Source organism: Vespa mandarinia, chromosome 2, assembly GCF_050613455.1.
Source record: "Vespa mandarinia isolate Hongniang chromosome 2, ASM5061345v1, whole genome shotgun sequence".
NCBI classification, from domain to species: Eukaryota; Metazoa; Arthropoda; class Insecta; order Hymenoptera; family Vespidae; genus Vespa; species Vespa mandarinia.
In genome coordinates this window covers 11,084,363-11,108,911 of record NC_140811.1, presented here as the reverse complement: position 1 = coordinate 11,108,911, position 24,549 = coordinate 11,084,363, and the positions used below count along the sequence as shown (strand labels likewise).

Here is a 24,549-nt window from a genome sequence, read left to right as displayed (position 1 = left end):
TCCACATGACAGATCACATCACTCGAGTTTCGATCCACTCACAATCAGTAGAAAACGAGTCTTATTAGCAGCGGAGACGGAATAAACGGAACTAAACGTTCTAAACGATACTCGCACAACACAATGCAACAACAGCGATCTCGCACGAATGCAACGAAAAAATATTTTCGAGTTTCTCATTGGCAAAAACGCCGAGTAGCCAGCAATTCGGACTGGCCATAGAAATGCTAACGCACCTTAGAAACTATCAAAGGGACCGCTTTTGAACCAATGATCGATCGTGTCCGAATGGAAGAAATGTTGTATAGTTGGAGCTCGCGTGCCGATGCCGCTCATTGATCCGCGGCATGAGAAAGTTCCAAATTAGTACTATAACGTTTTTACCGTACCTCTCGTTTCCTTCCTTCCTTTCATTCTTCTTCTCCCTTATTTCCCCCAAGAATTCGGAGAACTGACAATATAAGAAGTCTAAAAACAAATTATGTGTTAAAAGCTGATGCGAGTTGTGCCGTTGTATCATAAACAAGAATACTTGAATTATTTTCTCTTGATAGAATGTGAGGATCGATTAAGAGATTTCGCGCGAGTATCTTTTTTATCCTATACATATTACTGTTAAAAATTGGATATCAATTTTGATAAGTCTTCTTACGTAGATATTTTCATATAATTATTTTGCTTTAATATAAAATTGGTTAAATAATGTACTAATCAATAACGTCCAAGTGTGTACATGAGTTACTTCAATATTAGAAACTGAATAAATTAGATTGCTTATCTGAAACTCATTACTTTCAAATAAAGAACGTACATAATTTGTCAATTATCACTCATGGTTTCACGGACGTCTGAAACAGTTTACGCGCGAGCCGCAACATTCATTAGCATAATCCTCGAAAACGTCAAGTGTTCGTACCACGGTCAGCCGTCGGCTTATAATAACAGGTGGTTCGATTGTTAGGAATTAAATTATCGCCTGGGGTCGGCACGCATACAGTAAAAATCGATAATCGATAACTTGGTAGCCGAATGAACGAACGTCTGCACGTAAATCACAAGGAACAAACCATCATAATAGTTTAGCTTCCATGTTTCACATTCCTAGATCGTGAAAAAATATCCATAAATTTTTATTGTGTTCACTTTATCGTTAATTCACAAGAAATTTTATCTATATTATTCCATAAATCGTCTGTTAATTTTCAAATTATTCACCGAAAGATCATTGTCTTTAAAATATCCTTCCCTGCAGGGAGAGACTTTAAGTCATTTCGTATTAACATAATTACCAGCGAATTAGAAACAAGCAAACGTTTTACACCTTATATAAATCATCTAAAAACGAAAAGTTAAGAAAGTCACGACAGAAAAAAAATTAGGAATTATTTAGAAGAAATTATTAAAAGATTCATACTGAATTTCATAATTTCGAATTAACTTTATCCTGAAGTAGATAAATAAAACTTACTTCACCTGACTTAACGCATACGATCAACTTCGAACGTCGATTGAAGAAGAAGAAGAAGAAGAAAAAAGGCATAGAAGATGACAGACAGAACACAAGTGTCAAGTAGAGGGGGATAAGATAAAGAGAGAGCGGGACAGAGGTGTGTGCCATAGCTCGCGTGTTCTCAAAGCGTGACCGAAGAAGAAGAAGAGGAGTCCGACGGTTCGGTCGAAGAAGAAGCAACGATCGGAAGCAAGTTAAGGGCGGGGAATCGGAATCGAGGACTGGCAGCACGCGCCAGCCACACGCCTCGAGTCCTCCGGCCGGTCGAGCAGCCCTTCTTCGTTCTCTCTTCGCCCTCCTCTTCCTCCACCACCTCCTCTTCCTCCACCACCTCCTCTTCCTCCACCTCCTCCTCTTCCTCCTCCTCTTCCTCCTCCTCTTCCTCCTCCTTCTCCTCCTTCTTCCCTTCCTCCTCTACTCTATGTTCTTCGTTCTTCCTTGCGAACGCATACACCTGGGACAGTTGGCAGGCGAGAGACAAGAGTCCGAATCGTCTACTAGACCGTGTCTTCTTTTCCTTCGCTTCGTACGAGAGAAGTGATGAAGAGAGAAGCAGAGGAAGAGAAAGAAATAGGGAGGGACGTACGAATCAAAAAGTTACGTGCGAGAGAAAGGTGTCAGAGAAAAAGAAAAAAGACACAAAGAAGAGTGAGAGAGAGAAATAAAAAGAGAGAAAGAGAGATATTCCCTAATCGTCGACCTAATCGTACCACCAGCATACCCTTCGAATCGATCCCTAGATTACCGTCTTTCCACGCACGTGCGTTTGATCGAAACTTTTTTCTTTATCTTTCTTTTTCTTTCTCCCTCTCTCTCTCTTTCTCTCTCACCGAAAAAAGGGAAACGTACTACGTACGTAACATAAAGACGTTAATGGCGGAAAGGAAGTCGCGGCGAAGAAGTTTGGTAGATACCTGATTTCCTTGGACGGTAGTTTGCCCGGTCGGTAGATTAAACCCTCAAGGGAGAGCGGGTGCAGCCTGCTGCTAGCCGTATGCTCTCCATATGGCCCGGTCCTCCCTCAAAAAAGCAACCCGTGCAGCTCGAGCTCGCGAGTGCTTTCCATTCACCCTATCGCTTATTAGACTACCTTTGAATCCCTTTGTGACACCTCATCGATCGCTACTCCGTAAAGAAATCGCGAAGATCGAACGTCATTGATCTTTTTAGTAAAATAATAAGCCTCAATATCTCGAGATAGATTAGTAGAATTGACCTGAGCAAACTATGTCTTGTAAATAATAAATAGCAAATAGCTTCTTTTATTTTCTAATCTAATCCGAATGTTAAAATTGAAACGAAATATTATTTTAGTTCTACAGCAATGAGAATTACAATTTTGTTTGGTATATTCGTTATTTCGTATGTTTATTTTTTCGTCGTTGAAATTGAAATTGATAAAAAAGACAAATTTGTTAAGTTCTCACGAAGTTTTAACGATAAAACAGGGGCCTAAACGCCGTGCGAAGAAGGCGGAGAGAGAAAGAGAAAAATACAGAGATAACGAGAGAACCGAATATATCGGAGCCGCCCACATCCGGAGGTTGCAACGGCATTACATCGAACACCTTCGGTATCATGGCACAAAGAGTTTGTTGGTTTTACTCATACGGCTAACTACGCATTTATCCTGCTCAATCTGGCATTCTATCATAAATTGAGCGGCAGCCATAAATTCACCAAGCCGTCGGCCAATTTCGGATAAACGTGGCCATGCTCCTCAATATGGGAAAGAGGAACCAAATTAACGGTTCTCCTTTCGATCCTTTATCAATCTCCATATGAAAGAGAACGTCAGATCAATTGAATTTTCACTTTGTCTTTGTTTTTTACAATATTAGATAGTAATAAAGGAATGAAATCAGAAAATAAAAACATATATCTACACACATGTATATCTAGACACAAGTGATTAGAAACCATTTAGATCAAATAAAACTAAAACGATTCTTAAAATCTAAAAATTATATCGATATCCATAAAAATCCATCTTACTGTTTTATATCTCAAGAGAAAGATACGACATCCTCTTCTGAAGGATTTTTCAAAATTAATATTAGGAAACTATATAATAAACGAGTTTCCTTTCCGGTACCCAATCGTCAACCCTAAAAGAGAACCACGATTTACATTCGAGCAAGTTCGAAAAGAAGAATTGACTTTCTCGTGACGTGAACGTTTTGCTCGTCCTTTTAAAATAAATAAAAAAAAAGGAAAACATGAAGATTTACCCTGTCTTGAGAACACGAAGATCGATGTCTTATCGTTCTCGAGATCCAGATACGGAGGCGACATAGTAAAGGACGACAAGAAGGAGAAAACAAAAGACTGAGATCTTCGTGAAATGGTACCATAAAATTTCTAGCATTTAGGAACGACGCAGCCGATCCGATCCGACGATAGGAATGCCTCTACGCGTTGAAATAGGTGCGAAGAAGGTCTTTCGAAACGGCGACATCCAAGATCATCTCCTCTTTTTCTTTTTTGTCCGCTCCCTTTCTCTCTTTTCTACTCTTACACAAAAAATTTACCTGACTCTCTTCATCTGTGGACAGTGTACGATCAGATTACGAACGAAAGGGGGACTTGGAGAGAAAAGAGAAATTTACAGATCCTACTTCGTTTAACAGACCATCGACTCTACCGGCACCTTTGCGATCCGCGGATCCTTCGTCCTTTTTTTTTCCTTTTTGTTACTCCCTGAAACATTATACATAATCAATGAGACGATGAGATAAACGACAAGAAACATGCTTGTTCGTTAGGTTATTCGCTGTTAACGACTTCCTGTTCGTTGGAAAAAAGAAAAACAAGAGATTTTTTTTAAGGACTTAAGAGATGGATTGATCACTATCGACAAGTAAAACACGAAGTAGTTGTGTCGAGGCTAATCACTTGATATATTAAACTCGTTTCTTGATTCATTGGAATCTTGTACCGATATACTTTTACATTAGCTTTCTCGATAACTAGTCATCTGTTTATAGTCACACTTCAGTCATTAACTATGACATGATTTGTTTTTGATTTGTTTTTTTATCTATTAAAGTTACTTGAAATGAATGGTTTATTATTTTATCCATCGAAAGGACACAAATTACATATATGAATAGAAAATAACAGTGATATTATGTTTAAACGATTAGTACAATCGTTGATATGCTAATATAGTAAATTTCCGAAGAGAACCGCTCATTTGTTCTAACTAATATTAGTGGGCGGTTGAGAGCCGTGGGCGGGCAACATGGTTTTATCACTCTTTCGAAAGGCTTTGTCTTATTGCCGATGGTCAAGACCACCCCGCATTTTAAATTTGCCTTCCAATCTTCCACGGAAGACAATACCTATATACACTTTCCCTTTTTTCATTTTTAGTTGTCCGTTATACAAACAATTTTAATGATATCAGTTCAGAAAAATACCCTAAATCAGCGAAAAGTTCGTTAGAATCAAGTTATAGGAAAAGTCGTTAAACTTTTATCATTAGTTTATTACCGTAATTCATGCAAATGAATCTATTGTAATAGTTGAGAGGTATACATGGGTTGTGATCACGTTAGAACGCAAAATAGATTAAGATTTTTAGGATATTAGCATTTATTTTGTCTCGCTTAATTAATGCTGACGAATGGAAAATACAAAAAAAAAGGAGAATCAAACTATAGCGCGTGTTGTAGATCTTCCCTCATTAGGACAAAACTTGCTCGAGTTATCCGTTTACGGTTGTGTGGGCCACCCACAGTTTTGATCGCGAAATCATAATGCAATACTAATAAAAATTATCGTAAATGTAAAAAGTTTAATTTTCACAATACACAAGTTATTTATCCAATAAATAAAGTATTTAGTTATGGTTTAAAGAAATATAAAAAGATTAAACTAAGGAGAGAAAGATATCACCGAGTCTGTTCGATCGGACATTAATTTGCTTGTTATCGAAAGAATGAAATCTACGATAGAATCCTCACAGCCGGAGAACGCAGATCTATCGGAAGCAGAGATCTATCGGTGGGTTGAATATTCGATCTTATGATACTTAAGAAGCTTGTACGGAACCCATTTGATTAAAAAAAGAAACGATTGGAATTTTCGTTTATCTTCATGCGAAACAGGTGGATCCTTAAAAAAAAAAAAGATATGCACTGGCATATTCGAAAATGCATCCTCGCTGAAAATTAGTTTCGTCAAAGGAGCGTCTTATTTTTCAGGAGGCATAAAAGGGGAGCCACGAACTCACGATGCGTATAATTCGTTCGGTTCTCTTGCGTTATATGCGGACGATTTCACAGCAGCCATTTGCCCTTTCTTTTATGAAAAGTAGTGCAGAGAACTTTTTTCCCGTTCATAGGAGGGTGATCATCTCGAAAAAGAAAAAGAGAGATCGTATAGAGATAGGTGGGATCACCGAAGGACCACCCTGATATGTACCCTGATGAGAGGAACCATAATGAAAACGGTGTCCGATGTCTCATCGGGAACGTTGATACCTGTAAATGTCGTTAATGTACTGGGCATCAGTAGCAGTAAACATCGTTCTTGCGACTAAACATATTCTGAAACACTGTCTTATTTGATTCTTAACAATACAAGATCTTTGTAAACTGTTGGTTGTATCTCTAAAAAAAGCATAGTATATAGCTCATAAATAATTTCTTAAAAAAAAAAATATCTATTTCATGATTAGGATCAAAATGAAAATAAAGCAAGTAGTAAATAGAAAATATCGAATCAAATGTCATACGGCGAAAGACCTATTCAGTCTGTGTAAAAATATTGACGTTTAAAGACACGAAATAAGTGCCAGTACTCGACGTAAAATACATTGAAACGTTTTTACCGGTTGCATTTAACTTGTCGAAACGATGAGCTTCTTCACGTACCGCACGTACGAAATCATTCGTTTTGTAGATCGTTTAGTGTCATACTTTCACGAGTACGATCACGCGCGCATTGAGCCATCAAAACAGATATATTGAGGAAGAGGCGGAACAGTTATTACAGACGAATGGTTCTTCTCTTTTTCTCGGTTACAAATCAAATAACACTTTACCTTGACCGACAGCACAAACACATGGCCGCAAACGCAACGCACAAGGTGAATGCACGCGCCGTACTAACAATAAATGTAATTTAGTTTTTTATAAAGACTTTCACGGGAAAACATATATTTTTTGTTTTTACATGATATTGGGGATATTACATCTACATATGTCATTTTATATAAATAATATAATAAGATATTACATATATACATGTTTGTATATTATGTGTATATATAACTAACCACGATTTGATATAACGCAAACGATGTATTACGAATCATGTCTGACAAGCGACCGGAGGAAGATCTGAGAAAGGGAGAAAATTATCCCGTCAAGATATTAAGACGAAAATAGCAGAGCAACGTCCGCCCACGCTCGCAACTCATTATAAGCTCGAAGGTGTGCGTCTACGACTTCTTTGACCCCGTGATCCTGTTTTAACACCTTTCGGTATCGTTACATTGTAATCCGGTAATTGCCGACCGGCAGGGGATTGTCATAATGTTAACTGGACTGGTCTCGGTCTATACGAAAAAGAGCGAACTTTTTCTTCATCCTCTTCTTCCACGCATCGTCGATCGTCCAAAAAGAGACAGAGAAGGAGAGAAAGTGAGATGTTTGTGGTAGCAAGTATCATAACTAGCGCGATTATTATCCCAAAGTATGTAATCTCAAGAAGCATCGATATAGTCAATAAAATCTGTAATATTACCGATAGATTTTTACTAAGCCATTGAAAACGAAGCAAAATATTTTCTCCAAAAATAGATTCTTTTTAACTTTTAGACAAAGAATATATTTAAATTGAGAATTATTTAAAATAATAACACTCTGATTAAATGATATTAGGAAACACTTTACGAATAAGATATCGCAGGAAATTCTTATGAAAAATGATGGATACGTTGTGAAATTAAATTTTATAAAAAAAAGAAAAATATTCCATTTTGACGATAACTTCCGTTAACGATATCGAAGGAAACGACGCATTGAAAGTGTTCTTTTGATCGATTAATTTGCAATTAAGTTTCGCCACGTGTCTCCCACCGCTAGGAGCGGAAAGAGTGCATGCACATTGAGCACACATGAGCCGCAACACGTGTATGTGGTAACACAGCTGCGAGGATTCACCTCGGAAATGATCCTTTCGCGTATCTTCTTTCACGATGCGTAGCTGAGAAAACAAAGTGGCAATTGCAAAAAAATAAAAACTGTAGAGCTTTTCTTTTGTTACAAATTTAACTTACTACTCGATCTATGAAGGCTTATGTAATTTCTATAATAATTTGAAGAAGAAAAGAGAACAGGGCAAGATTTTTTGAAATAAATTCGATCTCGAAACTCGATCGGGGCCGTAAATTTCTTCCTCTCCGGATCTCATCAGCGTTTTAAAACAAACAGCTCCACCCTTTTCGACGAACCATAAGACGCGGCCAATTCGATAATCAAATAACGCCGATTCGATCGAACTTTTGGCTCCATATAATTAAAGGAGATATAATTAAGGTAGACTCTTTTCGAAGAGAGAAAAAGAGAGTGAATGTATTAAGCTATTATTGGTTATTAGCCGCTTTATTAGATTAGGCTATCGAAAGAAGGGATGGTACCACGAAGGAAAAAAGGAAATACGTCATCAAGCGTGTTAAATTTTGTAAGGATTACTCATGAATGAATCATCTATTATGAGATAAAATAGTTCTTTATGTCTCGACTTAAGGATGAAATGATTTAAATGAAATGTGTAACATAAAATCGTAAATATATTTATTGACTGCATTTAAAAAAAAATGAAAATCATTGAATCGAGAATAGCAACGAAAAAGAATTCTATTCATCTGAAGAATCGGACTTATATCTATATCGAAAAAACGATTGTGGAATATTGTTGAATGGATCGAGTAAAAAATAAACGTTTGTAATAGAACGCAGGCCGCGAGAAAGTCTTGCCGCGCTCTACCTTAAGACGCCGATCAGGATCCCTTCGTCAAGATCGATCCTCCGTTGAACAGAGAACCCAGGACCCTTTCTCGCGCTGCTTTTCCTTCGTGAAACGTCCACACGAAATGTCTCGTGAAAGGAGGCCCTATAAAAATGCCCTCGTCGTTGTCGGCGTGTTAGAGAAAGAGAGAGAGGGAGCTGGGCCACGAGGCCGTGACTCGAAGCACAACACTCGAGTCGCGACGAGAGATCGATCGATTCTCCTTCGAACTAGAAAGAAGCATACGACCACCTATATATTTAGCATATCCCCTATAACTGACAGCATGTTATTTCACCAACAAATAATACGCAAGGACCATTGTGAATCCGAGCCGAATAAGTGTGTGTAAGAAAAAGAGAGAGAGTGAGCACTCGAGACTGAGAGAGCACCCTTAAACGCTTTTAAATACGCGCGGACGCTGCTTCAGGAGCGAAGAGGAAGAGGAGAAGAGAAAGAGGAGGTGGGCCAAGGAAAAGGTCGATCGGCTGCAATGGCTACGTCAATCTTCCCTCTCTCTCTCTCTCTCTCTCTCTCTCTCTCTCTCTCTCTCTCTCTCTCTCTTTCTCTCTCTCTCCATCTCTTTCTTTCTTCTTTCTGTTCCTTTGCTACCTGCTAAATTACTATAGCGTCGAGAGACGACGATCGTTCGAGGAATACTTTTCTCTTTGGAGGCTCCAATTATCGCACGGCGTCGATGAGCACACCCGTATCGCGTTGAAGATACGTCGTACATAGGAGAATGGCACCCGGACCTATTCTTGCCGTCATTCTCCGAAGCTTCTCTACTTTTTCTTTTTCATTTTTAAAGCCTGTGCTTCTGCCAACTATTAAGTGTTAATCGTTCCGACGGTCAGATCGGGAAGAATTCATTAGTTAGATAAAGATATTCGTTTTATACAAAATATATATTTGTATTTTTCTTTTCATTATTCATTAAAGTATTCTTCTTTTATATTCCTTCCTCTCTTTTCTCTTTGTCGTAAATAGGATGATTCGTTCATTCGAATTCACGCGATGCTATCGATCAGATTAAGAACAATAGTATGTTGGTTAAATCGCATTGTAAACAAACTGCCATCTACATTAAAGGGTGAGAAAGAGAGAGAAAAAGAGGACTATTGAAGGTGAGGAGAGTAGAAAGAGGGTCATTATCCCTCTCAAATTTCTGCTGCATGCGATGGACCAGAAGGAGAAGAGTTTAGCCATCGTTCAACCGTCCCTCACCCTTGCCGTCCATTTGCCCTCTCACCGTCCCTTCCTTCCTTCCTTTCTTTCTGTCTTCCTTTCTTCCTCTCATCCTTCTTCTCTTTCTCCTCCTTCTCTTCCTTTACCTGCGCCCGTCCTGTCCTCAATCTCGCCGCAATCTGCAATTCCCACGATTTCTAACTCGAGACATCCATACGGAATGAGTGCGTGTATTATATGCAAATCCTTAAATATACGAGCATATACATTAGTAATAAATATATATTATATCTGTAAAATAAATAAAGTTTACTTATATTTTGTAGCTATACATACTGTGTAAATATTTTACATCGTGGAAAAATTGTATTTATTTTCAAAGAAACGAACGTAAGTCAATCGATGGAGTTTAGAAAGATTGAGAGCTTAAATAACAAAACTTTCTAAAAAGATGCACCGTAGGAAAGTTCATTGATATGTAAAGATATAATGTTCAATCAATAGAAACGATATCGCTCTATAACCTATGATATCTCGTGGGACACTAGATATTCGACTAAACGATGTTCTGATATTCTAATCCTTTGAAAGATGCAGGTCCTACGCAAAAAGATGCTGTTTCGCGTCACAGCAAACAGGATTACTATTAGTTCCATTTAACGAATATTTAAAATCGTCAGACACTCGTAATATACTTTAATCCGATCTCTTTTGCAACATTCCGGCTCATTATTCAGTCGTATATCTCACGAGATTAGGAGAATCGAAATGAACTCGGCACCTATTCGTAGTTGAAAACGATTCTCGGACTCTCTTATTGTGATCTAACGATCGTCGATTTTCGTTTTTGTATATATTTAAATCACCGGCTAACAGTAAAAAAAAATAGAAAAAGAAAGAGGCAAAAATGAGAAGATGGGCAAACCAGAGTCGACTCAGCTGTCCTGGATCAGGTCAACCGAATACGCGTAAGCCGATTATTACTGAGATGAGTAGAGGAAGAAACGAGAGGGGAAATGGAAATGGAGACCTCCTTCGACAAAATGTCGCGTCGACGCGTTCGTAAATGTGCACCCGTTCGATAGGTCGTTTGGTCCTCTTAATGCTAGATCTTGTTGTTGTTGAAATAAATCTAGATCGTCACGAATTGTATTACCAAAAAAAAAACGATATATAGATTTTCAAATGATTTTGACTATAAAGTAATTTATTGACTATTTATTACTTAGAACATATATCTATGTATTTCACGAAAGTTTGTAAACGAAGAAAAAAATTACCATCGACGCATCACTCTTATATCTATTGGAATTATACCACACTGACTAATTGCTTGAAGGAAAATAAATCCAGTCACCTTCTTTTCGAAGGGATTAACGAGGAGGAGTCACGGGACTTGAACGTCCAAGAAAGGATCACGACCCAAATTTGAAATTTGTATTAGTTGGGTGAAGAAGAAGCGATTAGTGGCTCAAAACCACCGCACATTCAAGTCCGACCTACGTCGAAGACGGAGAGTTCGTCAGAAACTCGAGCTAATTGACGCCAAAGTGGAAAAATTGATTTCCAGGACGCTCTTCGGCGCGTAGAACGGCTACCGGGAATTGTTTTCGATGGTCCAGATTTTTCCTCCAAAGTTATTCGTTTTAAGTATCTAAAGTCTAATTTTATCTCGTCGTGCTTGTGAACTCCCACGGTATGAAAAAACTAACAAAAAAAAATAAAATGACTTCTAAATAAATCACTTATCGTGAGCAATGCCCAGAAACAAAATTTGTTTTTATACTTCAACTTCCTTTTCAATTTTCAATGGCATAATTTCGAGAAAATTATATTTGAGCTATGTTTAAAAATAAGAACAGATTTAGATATAAAAATTTTTTCAACAAATCCCATGTAATAATAAAAATATTCTTATATAACATGATACATTATTCTTATATAACATTCAATAATGAATGTTTAATGAAAATGTGTTTAATGAAATAATGAATATTTATGTGAAAGGGGTGATTACGAATAGATGAATCTTTAATGTAAGAGTACGAAACGACCGGAAATGTCGGCGTCATGACATTCGTTAGAAATCGAACTCACCGTTCGTAGTTACACAGCAAAAAAGCAGGAATGATTTTTCTTAGGAAGATGTGGGGGATCTTGTTTCCGAAAATTAATATTAGACGATGGAACGACGGTACCCTAGTTATTAGGACTTACGAAGTGCCTTTTGAAACGAGGGGGTGGCGCCCGTGATTCGGGGTTGAAACAAACTTTTCACGTTCAATGTTCCGCTTTCTGTAGCTTTCACATGCCAAACCAAAAGACATATGAATGGTACATGTAATTTTACTATACATTCACATATGTATATTTACACGTAATAATTACAAGTATAATTATTACATTTCTTAGAACGCTAATAAATTCTATATTTGTAGCTTCCACACACTTATAAAAAAGACGTAGTATATTATCCATTTTTAAGGATTAATTCTCGCCAAATGAATGTTTTCGACCAAACCGATTGTTCACGGTCAGATTTTACATTAATTTAGCCTATAGGCCTTAAAAAAGAATCTGTTGCAATTCTGGCAGCGATCAGAGACCGTCGGCAATTTGTCTGACACCAAAGAGAATAGAAGGGAAACAATCGTGCGCTCTTTTCGAAAACAATTCGTGTATTGAAATCGGCAATACAATGGACTTTTTGGTGGTGAGCACCAGGGAGCGCCCGATGAAATAACGAACCGAGAGAGAAAGCGAGAGAGAGAAAGAGAGACAGTGGTGGTTATAAAATAACAATGCGGCACCCTCCTGTGTGACCGACAGGATCCTTTCGATCGGCAATAAGATCCATTTTCTCAGCGTTGAACCAATTTCGTGCCGCTTGATTCTTCCATAATGAAACATAATTGAAATAAAGAATCTAGGAGAAAAGTATAGAATACATATAAAATGTTTTATTATTTATTTTCCAATAATATTTTTAAACTATCAAGATTAACGAAATTCATGAATTCGAAGCGAAGTCTTCGATTGAAACAACCGGTAGACCGAGCGCAAAAAGCACGTACTTTTACCGAAAATTACACAGTGCATCGAAGAGGCGCCCCACATTCTGACGCTTGCCAAATTTCAGCGGGCCTCGAACGTACCTCCGTGATCCCCAGTGATTATCCACTTAAATCGTGAAGTCGCGAGCAATTATGTGAGGGTGCTAGGGTTAATTCGATAATTGCGAGTAATTACCACCTATCCGCGAATGCAAATCCCTTGAGATCTCACCGCGGTACTGAATTTAGGTATGTTTGAAACTTTCCATATTATCCTCCCACGAAAAAGGCATCAATATGCTTACACTACATGACTGTGAATTATAAAAAGAAAACCTTTACTTCTGTTTTAGTTTTCAACTCTACAAGTTGAATCAGAGAATAAATAATTTCACAATAACACTGTATCTATTATGATTATTAAATAATCTAATAATTTAATTTTTCTAAATTAAATAAACAATCTAGCTTTAAATATCTATTTTAAAAGTAATAAAATATCAAGATTACGTGAGCTAACAAAGAGTTAATAGAACGCTTCTTCGTTGCTTACGCGAAGCCCACTAAATTCTCTTTTAGCGGACACGTGGCTATAAGGTTTTAGTGTCGAGTCACGAATCGTTCTTCTAAAATGAAGACACTAGTCCCAAAATGTTTTCTATGAAATTTCCGAGGTAAATTCGGTTAAACTTTTATAAAACTGATTTCTAAGCATATCATTCTCATCATCATTGATTAACCGCGATAGTGACATCATTTATACTCATAAACGAAAGATTAACCAGAAATGTTTGATGAAAATAAATTAGAAAAAGAGAAAGAATCGAGTCAAGTTCATTCGGTCGGGTGCCCAGACGAAGGCTAAAGAGGGGAGAAGCACGCGTCGGCCACGCTCCCCGTGCACACACCTGGGGCCAGTTGGCTAGCGAGAGGAGAGACGAGACTCCCTTTCCACTCTAGGCACAACCAATGTCCAATTATTAACAAATTATGATCGCGAAATTGGACATCTTCCGGAAATACGGGAACGAGCTCAAAGCATCCTGATCGTGTCGGAAACTTGCTCTGTCGGTAAAGAACGAAGAAAAGAGTAAAAGGAAAGCACGAGCGGGAAATTTGTTAGCGTGAAACGAATGGAATGATGACACGCGACCGATATTTCAAGAAAACAATCAAATTTCGAGAAAAGAACAAAATTTCACGTTAATTCTCATCGCAATTTTAATGAAACGTGTCGGTCAAAAATGTATCGTTTTATTCGAGAAATTACGATGCATAAGGTTTAAAAAAACTTGCATAATATTAAAAAGAGGAAGTTGAGAGAAAATCAGTCAAGCGAATGTCCTTCCAATAGATTCTGAATTCGGTCGGACGCAGTTCCTCTCATATGATGGGCTTCGCTAGTATTGTGATCATTTTGCAACGTGACTTTTGTTTTACAAAGATCGATGAACCAGAGAAGATCAATAATAATTTGTCTTTTTAACTATAAACAATTCCGACAGGAAAGGAAGCGAACTAAGCATTCCATGTCAAGCATTAAAGTCGCATTAACTGAAGTCAAACAGGAAAAAGAACGGTCTTCCGGTCCTTTAGTTATGTGCTGTTACATCTTACAACACGGAAATCACACGGGAAAGCCCAATTTTTCTTACGTTCCCAATTTTGCGCCTTTCAATTATAGACAATCGCTTTCGAAGATTCATTGTCATTTAGAAATTCAGTAAATTATATACTAAAATATAATTACAAATAAATAGAGGAGAGAATACATCAGTAATTTTCACTATGGATTTAACTTTTTGATTTAGATGCATTTAGAGATGAAGATTAAATATTTCAATAACAATCATTTCAATGCGTCTATTTTAATAAAGAAAAAAAGGATAACGTTTTTGTTTGAAGGATCAATCGCATTGTCGATGAATATGAGTAAAAAAATAAAGAAAAAGAACGGATGGGATCTCTTATATGAAGAAATTAACGAGATCTCGTTTAGTCTCGCCATAAAACGTGCAAAAAAAAGGAGTAACGAATCGGTGCCGGTTTTGGCGCTCTCTAAGACGCCTGAATTCGGCGATCGTGCGCCTGATAACCCGGTTAACCCTACCAGCCCGTTATTATAATATTTGCCGAACCGAAATATAGTAATTGCTTATTTGTTCGAGCCCAATTACCGCGTGGCCCGCGCACGCCCATGGATTCTCTACGCGGTACCTAGTATCTTCACGTGTTTCCTTCAGCTATACAGGGTGAGTCTGATTGAACTGAGACAAACGGGCTATAATTCTTTTCTAAACGGAAAAATAAATATTGCACGATTTTATGAAATCTAATTTTCTGTATAACTATCATTTACTTAGAATCAATATACTTATCGAATGCAATTATATCTGATTTTTTAACACAATTATATTTTTTTTAATTCGATTGATTCTTTTCATTATTTTATATGTAAAAATATTAAGATAAATTTGTCGAAAAATGAATATTTGGTAATATATTCGAAGTTTTATGTTAAAAATCTATTTTATATTTATATTATACTATGTACCATTAATTTTATGTAATCATTAAAAGCACCCTATATATCCATCTGATACTTGATCAATTCAACCACCACCCACTTCTACAACTTGCACCTATATATTCCTTCTTTCTTTCTATCCTTTTTTCTTTTCTTATTTTTCATCCACCTACCTACCTGTCCGTTTACTCCCGCCCTCGCCGACGACTTGCCGTAACGATTAGGTTCAAACAATCAGATACAGCCGGATCGGCACGTAATGTCTATTATTGCGTTCGACGTCAAAATAACGACACGTTAGTTTGAATGTTTCAAAGATATTCGACGTTTCCTCTACGGCAGAACGTGCTTACGTTTGTTTTTTTGCGAATTACTGGTTTCATCAGAAGAAAGAAAGAAATCGAAATTTACAGGCAGAGTAATTTTTTTACTTTTTCAAAAAATTCGTTTTTTATTAAACGATCCATGACACAGACTTCTTATAAAACTGCTATATTTTCAGTTCTTTTTTCTCTTTCACGGACATAATTTATACATTCATATACATTATTTATTATTCATTGATCAATGACTGTATTTATGATATAAAAATTAGTAAGATACAGTAATACTATTGGATCATAATCCTTTAAAAGAAATGAACCTGCGTTCACTAAACTTTGAAACATATTGTAATCTCACATTACAAAGATAGATTTAATCCAGGAAAAATAAAAAATGCTTACATTCATTCTGTTCATGGTTTCCATAACTTTAATAATCCATCTTCACTGTACGAACATAACAAGTTCTGATGAGGATGATGCGCTAAACCGATTACGTCCTTATCATGTACCTATGATCATAAAAAATAAAAAAGAAAGCATTAAAATGGAATTTATAAATGAACTTTCATTAATAATAGATTATTTACATTAAGAGTTCTCTCTAATTTGCCAGATGATGTGGAAAAACAATAAAGTACGAGATCTTCGCCAACACAATAAATGAATTCACCGCGTGGACTTACAACCGTACATACAAAGTCTCCACCTTCTCGTTTACCACTCGAAAATGACCTTACTATCTGTCCTTGCATATTCATAATAACTACAGTATTTGATCGATTACAAACAACAAAATGTTCTGGATTTCGTGGAAGAGGATGTACACTGTTTACTGTTAAATCGGCAGCACCCAAAGATTTATAAGTTCCTATGCACTCTGTTGTTTTTAAACTCCAAACCTTTACAGTACCATCTGAGGAAGCACTATGAAATAAAAGATAATAAATTTGTATATATGTATAATAAATACCAACAAAATTGTATTGGCAATTATTTTAGTACCTAATAATATTATGACCGTCAGGTGCAAATACAACCTCATTGACAAATGAAGTGTGCCCTCGAAATTCCTTAAGAGTTTTACCAGACTTCAATCCGTGTATTCTAAAAATATAGAAAATAAAATAAAAAGATAGTATATCTAATGTGAAACAAATGCTAATATAAATTTTGATTATATATTTGCTTTTATCTACCTTATAGTGGTGTCAAATGAAGCTGACAAAATTTGACTATTATCTCTACTAAATTGTAAACAAGTAACGCCTTTTGAATGTGCTTTTTCAAATCTCCTTAGACATTGACCACTTTGTACTCTCCATACTTTCATTTTTCCATCTTGCCCACCTCCTGCTAACATTTCACTATCACGACTAAAAGACATTGATAAAACAGCTTGTTCCATCATCATAAAATTATCTTGAGCTTGATATTTCAAATCTTTTCTTATTTTCCCTGTTGTGAAATTCCAAACTTCGATAAAACCATCTACAGATCCAGTGACCAAATATTGACCATCTGGTGAAAAACGAGCACATTCTACATGTGATTTTTGTCCAAATTTGATTTGCTTCGATAACTGTGTAGGGTATTTTTCATCCTCTTGATCTCTCACTGCTGCTTTTCCTCTAAATAAATCTATCGTTGTTCCTGGTGGCAATAAACCTTGGTGTTGTTGCCATTTTAATGCTTGACCCAAAAGAGCAAGCAATCTGCTAGAAGGTACTACAGAAACTTCTCCTGCAAGTGCAGTTGCTATATAAGCTCTTCTTTTCTCTTTTGTACTTCCATCTGGATAAGCTTCACGTGGATCAAAATATGAACGAGCAAGCAGATTCTCTATATAATTAAATAAAAAATATTATTTGTAGGAATTAATATATTAAAGAAGATGAAAATATATATAAATAAATATATTATCACTTTACCCAGATGTATGTATCTTTCAGGTTCTTGCTGTTTCATCATAATCATAGGATCTGTTTGCCTTAACAAAGAACGTGCTGCACCCAATTCTCTCAATTCAATTAATTCTAAAACAACCTTTTATACAAAAACAAGTGAGATAATTAAATTATTTTATATATTTCCAGAGACTACTTACCTGCTCATATAAATCTATCAATTTTTTATCAGGTAACTTTAAAGATTGTATAGCTTTAAGCACTGTGTCCCAATGACCATTATTTATATCAGCCACAAATCCATCTACACTATCCACTGTATTAAGTGATACTCCTGTTTCCTCCTGTCTCATTACAATCGTATATAAATAAATAAAACAAATAAATATAAAATATAAATAAATACAATACGTCAAGTACCTGTAAAGTTTGTAATGTTTTTACAAGATTAGATTCTTTTAAATATTGTTGTATCAAACGAATCACACTGAAAACAAATAATTTGATATAATATTCACTCATATGATAATAAATAATATCAACATTATAAATATATTGCTTACTCAGCAGATTCTATTTCAATAGACATTGTATATTTGAAAAATAATTTACATTAAAACAGATTGTTAATTTGGTTATGTTGTGTCAATAAAATACAGAATACATTCAATCAAATATATTCTATAAAACGAAACGATATAACAAGGTAAAATTGAATGAGCTAAACTATCGGTTAAAAGACTATTCTGATTGGATTATACCGCTCATGAATAACCAATGAGAATACAACCGTGTTATGCTAAACATACTATACATAAAGTTATCATTTTCAATGTGCGTAAAAGTAATATTTGTAAATCATTGTAAATATATGTTCATCAAATAAAATCATTTCTATGAATAATGATTTTAGCATTCATAATTCTATAAATTCTATTAAAATCTATATAATATCGATAAAATTTTATAAATAAAAATCATTTTTAATACACTATACTTTTTATCCATCTTTGTGACAAATTCGATATCTCAACATTGTTTCTACCACAAGTAAAAAATAATATTTTTAAATTAAGAATTCTTATTTAAATTCTATAAAAAAAATAAAATTTTAGAATCCATATAAAAGTTATTTAACCTTAAAAAGACGTATTCGATAGATCCAGAAATCAAATAACATAAGATTATTGCAACTTACTTCATGCATTGACTAGCATTAGATATATACGTTACATATCATCAGAACGCACTTAGGCTTTTCTCAATAACTTTTTAATGATTGTTCCAATTAAATTCTTTTTGTCAAATGTTTTTCACACGTATATTTAAATGTCGTTTACTTTATGTATCTGCTCAATCTTTAATATTCTTCAGGTACGATACTACATGACATACACATACATACATACATACATAATACATACATACATCCGCGTATTTTACCTTGTAATTACCAACGTCGTTATTCAAATATAACCTATATTTTAACTATAAATTATCGTTAAGTTGTATTGTGGATCATACATACTTCCTTGTTATAATTATTCGTGTTAATATTTTTGAGTGGATATAAATATACAACTTAAAGTAAACATTTAAGAGAACTTAGAATTTATCGATTATATAAACAATACTAAATAATTATAACCAATCGTTTTGTTACATATTGTTGAAAAAATTAAAATCACAAAGATACATTTTTAACATAATATGACATTGATTATTTTTCATTATCAAATATATTCAAATAGAATTATCAAAAGAAACTATTTTAAATGGTAGTTTATTTATAATTTTTATATAATTATTTCAAATAAATTATTATTATTATTAATTTTTAAATAACTACTTGCTTTTTATAATCTATTTTTTATTAATACTTATAATAATGTCATCTCTTCAACAAAATGAAGAAACTTCACACACGGAATTTATTATTGTTAAGTGAGAATTTACATATAATGATATTATTAATTAATGTTATTATATGTGAAAATATATATGAATGCAATTATAAAATATTTAACTTCTTTGCGTTTACTTTACATTTTATATACTTTAAAATATATACTTTAAATATATCATAATTTTTAGACGTAGTTCTCCAGAAAAAAAAGCATCATTTACAAATATGCCAGTTCGTGATTATATTGAAAAACGATATGAAATTATCAAGTCACCAAATGATAAAAGGTTATATAGAGGCTTATTACTTTCTAATAAAATGAAAGTATTATTAATAAGTGATTCAACAACCGATAAAAGTGCTGCAGCTATGGATGTTAATATTGGTAGTTATCATAACTCACGAATTCATTATATGTATGTATAACATATTTTTTATTTTAAGGTTACATGAGTGATCCAGATGATCTACCAGGTCTAGCTCATTTTTGTGAACATATGTTATTTTTGGGTACAGAGAAATATCCTCAAGAAAATGATTATAATATGTTTTTATCTCAAAATGGTGGTACAAGTAATGCAGTGACTTATATGGATCAAACTAATTATTATTTTGATGTTACACCAGACAAATTAGAAAATGCTTTAGATCGTTTTGCTCAATTCTTTTTAAAACCATTATTTACTGAATCACTAACAGAATTAGAACTAAATGCTATAAATTCTGAACATGAAAAAAATATAACAAATGATTCATGGCGCCTTCGCCAAGTGGATAAATCATCATCCAATTCTAATCATCCATTTTCAAAATTTGGTACTGGTAACAGAGAAACATTAGATATTATACCAAAACAGAAAGGTATAAGCGTTAGAGAAAAATTACTTGAGTTTCATGAGAAATATTATTCTGCCAATATTATGGCTTTATGTGTTCTTGGAAAAGGCAAGTAATAATAATGTGATATTCTTTCCTAGAATTAGACTATTTGCTTATTAACCCCATAGATACTATAGTAGTTTTCCACTAAAAATAAAGAACCATTATAGTGACTATATAAAAATATAACTTATTGAATTATTATTTTATAGTAACGTAGATAGAAATAAATATATAATTAAAAACATCCAAATACTTCGATCGTGGTAATAATATACTTAATACACACTCTGTGGTACTAACATAGTTAATATACACTTAGCAGTAGCAAAAGTATTAAGATATATATTTTTCAATATCAATATAATTTTACATCCATTAATTAGAGAGCTTGGACGAACTTGAAAAGATAGTAGTGAATCTGTTTTCTGAAGTAAAAAACAAAGAAGTAGAAGTACCAGTCTGGCCTGAACACCCTTTTGACAAGGAACATTTCCAAACTAAATGGTACATTGTACCGATAAAAGATTTACGAAACTTGAATATGATATTTCCTATTCCTGATATGCAAAAATATTATAATGCTGTGGTAATCAAAAGGATTATTAAAATATATTCATGTTTTTATGATCATATTTTTCTAATTTATATTTATTCTTCAGCCAACACATTATATATCACACTTGTTGGGACATGAAGGAGAAGGTTCATTACTTTCAGCTCTTAAAGCAAGAAATTGGTGCAATTCTTTGGTAGCAGGTAGACCAGCATCTCCTAGAGGTTTTAGTTTCCTACATGTTTTTGTTGATTTAACTGAAGAAGGTATTAATCATATTGATGATATTATCATGCTAACATTTGCATATATTAATATGCTTAAGAAAGAAGGACCAGTTGAATGGATTTATAAGGTATAAACATAATTTACATTTATTTATATTATGTTTTATATATTACTTGTAACTTTACTATAAAATATATTCTGATTTATAGGAATATCGAGATATTGCAACAATGAATTTTCAGTTTAAAGAAAAAATTTCACCACAAACATATGTGAGTTCAGTAGTACAGGCATTACAGGAGTATCCTATGGAAGAAGTCTTAACTGCAGAACGTCTTTTCCCAGAATGGAAACCTGAGTTAATTAATTGGGTAATGGAATATCTCATACCACAGAATATTAGGGTACAAATAGTTGGAAAAATATTTGAAAGTATAGCTGATGAGACAGAAAAATGGTATGGAACCAAATTTAAAAAAGAAAAGATACCACCAGAAATAATTGATAAATGGGCAACTTCTAATTTTAATTCAGATTTACATTTACCACTTAAAAATGAGTTTATACCAACCAAATTTGATATGAAACAATTACAACCTGATGTACGTAAATAATATTAATTTTTTCTTTGTTTCACGTGAGTAAATGTGGATATACATATTGTATTATGTAATAATTCGTTTTTACTTTTAGTTAGACAAATTCCCTGTAATTATAAAGGATACTCCATTATTAAGAGTGTGGTTTAAACAGGATGATGAATTTTTAATACCTAAAGCTAATCTTATTTTTAATTTTGTGAGGTACAATATACATTCTTTCAAAATGATATGCGAATACAAATTCATATTTATAAAATGACACTTTTTTTTATAATTTTCTGTATTTCCACAGTCCACTTGCATACATAGATCCTATTAATTGTAACTTATTATACATGTTCGTACAATTGGTTCGTGATTCTCTGACTGAGTATGCATATGCTGCACATTTAGCTGGTCTAAAATGGGAAATAACCAACAGTAAATACGGAATTACGGTAAGCTAACTTATTCATTAATTACATATTGTTTGAAATATATTATTAGTAATACTTACATTCATTCATTTAAATTTCATAACAATCTAATTTCTTGTTAGTGTATAGTTATATATAATCATATAAAAGTATATATTTTTCTAAAAGTGTCACAAAAGTAGCTAGTAATTTTATATATTTTGATTTTAAATGCATTAGTAGTATAAAACATTATACTTCTAATCCGTTTTACATAAAATAATACAAATTATCCATGTTTCTTCTGTAATGAGCAAATAAATATTTAGTAAAAATAAGATAAAAACTTTTATTAATATGTAAAAAAAATATATATATTAAATTCAAAGATAGCTTTCATTATTTATATAATATATCCATATATCCAATATGTACAAAATATATCCATAGAATAATATTTTATACTATGGTCTTTTTCTTTTCTGTATTTTACTCTAGTTCAGAAACAAAAAATATATATCCTGTTTGAAATATTTTTTACTATATGGGTTCTTACAGAAGAAACGAGGAATTTAGAACAGTATATTTTTGAGTGGTCAAAATAAATAGCTTCATCCATCATTGACTTTTAAAAGAATAAAAATATAGACTCAACCAGAGTCATTATTAACTATGCCCTCAGCTATTGATTGGAGGCTATGATCACAAGCAAAGTGTGCTGCTAGAGAAGATCATGGATAGAATAGTCAACTTTAAAATTCAACCGAAACGATTCGAAATTTTGAAAGAAAATGTATGTATAATTGCATATATTCGAATAACATTAACTACAATATATTAATATAATATCTAAATTTCAGTATATTCGAGGATTAAAAAATTTTGGAACTGAACAGCCATATCAGCATGCAGTGTATTATCTTGCTATTTTATTAGCCGATCAAGTATGGATAAAAAATGAATTACTAGAAGCAAGTTCTCGTAAGTGCACATTTAATAATTATTCTGTTATAAATCTGTCAAAATTAATTCTAAATTTGTATATATCTTAATTTATTTTGTATTATATCTATATGTATGTATATTTTCACAGATTTAACAGCTGAAAGAGTATTAGAATTCATACCACAGTTTTTAAGTAAAATACATATAGAGAGTTTAGTACATGGTAATATGACAATGTCAGAAGCCATTGACATGGTTCATATAGTGGAATCAAAATTAATTACAAGCATACCACATATTGTACCACTTTTACCAAAACAAATGGTACTCAAGCGTGAAATTAAATTAGAAGATGGTAATATGTAATATACTTATAATATCTGATTTAATAATATTAATTTTATTACACTTAATTCAATTTATAGGGTGTCACTTCTTATTTGAAGCAGAAAATCAATTTCATAAAAGTTCTTGTACTGAAGTATATTACCAAAGTGGTCTACAATCAACAGAATCAAACATGTTACTTGAACTTCTAACACAAATAATTTCAGAACCATGTTTTAATATACTAAGAACAAAAGAACAGCTGGGATATATTGTATTTAGTGGTATAAGAAGAACAAATGGTGTACAGGGCTTAAGAGTTATCATTCAAAGTGATAAACATCCAAAATACGTAGAAAAAAGAATCGACGAATTCATGAATACTATGTTGGTAAGTTCAAATTTCAATAATGATAATATTTTTCATCTATAATTTCTCTTAACTATTTCATCTAATGCTTCAATAACTTCTTTAAATTTTTTTTTAATGAAATATAGAATCATATATCAACTATGTCGGAGAAGGAATTTAATAGACACAAAGAATCATTAGCAGCGCAACGTTTAGAAAAACCTAAAATGTTAACTTCTTTGACCACTGATTTTTGGAATGAAATATCATCGCAACAGTATAATTTTGACCGTGCAAATATTGAAGTTGCTTATTTAAAGACTATAACACAAGAGCAAATTCTACAATTTTTTAAGGTATATGTAATAAAAAAATTATCTATTATTACTATTTCATAATCTATGTTTACAGGAAGTTGTTTTTAATGAAACACGACATAAGTTGAGTATTTACGTAATTTCCATGACAGAGGACGGTGCAGGATCAATAACAGAAGAAATTAATGAGAAAAAAGATGAAACTTTAAGTAATGCAACTATAACATCAGTTAAAACAATTGATGACATTATGTCGTTTAAAATTAGCCAACATTTATACCCGCTATTAAAACCTTTTTGTAATATACCTAGAAAGGGTACATGCTCTTCTAAATTATAAAAATGTTAATTAAAATAAATTAATATATGTATACTTAATACATTAAATCAATACAATTGGTTAAAATGAGTATTAATACTTGTATTTTTTATTAAATTTTGTTTCATTTTCTTTTTAATATAATGAATCAATAGAAATATAGTCTACAAATATTATCTTTTTAAAAATTATACT

General features: G+C 33.4%; 2 protein-coding genes across 8 annotated transcripts; one reads left to right on the top strand and one right to left on the bottom strand.

Moving 5' to 3' along the window:
* Window positions 1-9,452: 9,452 nt before the first annotated feature.
* Window positions 9,453-18,870, bottom strand: Smu1 (Smu1 spliceosomal factor). Of its 4 annotated transcripts, XM_035873113.2 has the most exons (9): window positions 18,092-18,394; window positions 17,949-18,015; window positions 17,729-17,872; window positions 17,553-17,667; window positions 16,821-17,463; window positions 16,627-16,728; window positions 16,212-16,548; window positions 16,024-16,133; window positions 9,453-9,897 (listed from the first exon to the last, which is right to left on the bottom strand). In XM_035873113.2, exons 1-8 carry the CDS (start codon window positions 18,115-18,117, stop codon window positions 16,035-16,037), a joined length of 1,533 nt encoding a protein of 510 aa, XP_035729006.1. In that variant the 5' UTR covers window positions 18,118-18,394; the 3' UTR covers window positions 9,453-9,897; window positions 16,024-16,034. The 4 variants fall into 4 exon arrangements, with proteins under 4 accessions (XP_035729006.1, XP_035729046.1, XP_085511601.1 ...); XM_035873153.2 differs by lacking the exons at window positions 9,453-9,897; window positions 18,092-18,394 and adding an exon at window positions 18,727-18,870 and having other exon boundaries at window positions 15,792-16,133; XM_085655475.1 differs by lacking the exon at window positions 9,453-9,897 and having other exon boundaries at window positions 15,792-16,133; window positions 18,092-18,393.
* Ide (Insulin degrading metalloproteinase) lies at window positions 18,762-24,445 on the top strand. 4 transcript variants are annotated; one of them, XM_035872526.2, is made up of 14 exons: window positions 18,762-18,902; window positions 19,623-19,819; window positions 19,879-20,379; window positions 20,700-20,902; window positions 20,976-21,224; window positions 21,307-21,699; window positions 21,791-21,900; window positions 21,992-22,136; window positions 22,777-22,887; window positions 22,955-23,075; window positions 23,188-23,394; window positions 23,465-23,757; window positions 23,865-24,074; window positions 24,130-24,445. In XM_035872526.2, the coding sequence occupies exons 1-14, from the start codon at window positions 18,835-18,837 to the stop codon at window positions 24,373-24,375; spliced, it is 3,054 nt and encodes a 1,017-aa protein (XP_035728419.2). In that variant the 5' UTR covers window positions 18,762-18,834; the 3' UTR covers window positions 24,376-24,445. The 4 variants fall into 4 exon arrangements, with proteins under 4 accessions (XP_035728419.2, XP_035728441.1, XP_035728435.1 ...); XM_035872548.2 differs by lacking the exon at window positions 18,762-18,902 and adding an exon at window positions 18,964-19,115; XM_035872542.2 differs by lacking the exon at window positions 18,762-18,902 and adding an exon at window positions 19,153-19,306.
* Window positions 24,446-24,549: the final 104 nt, after the last annotated feature.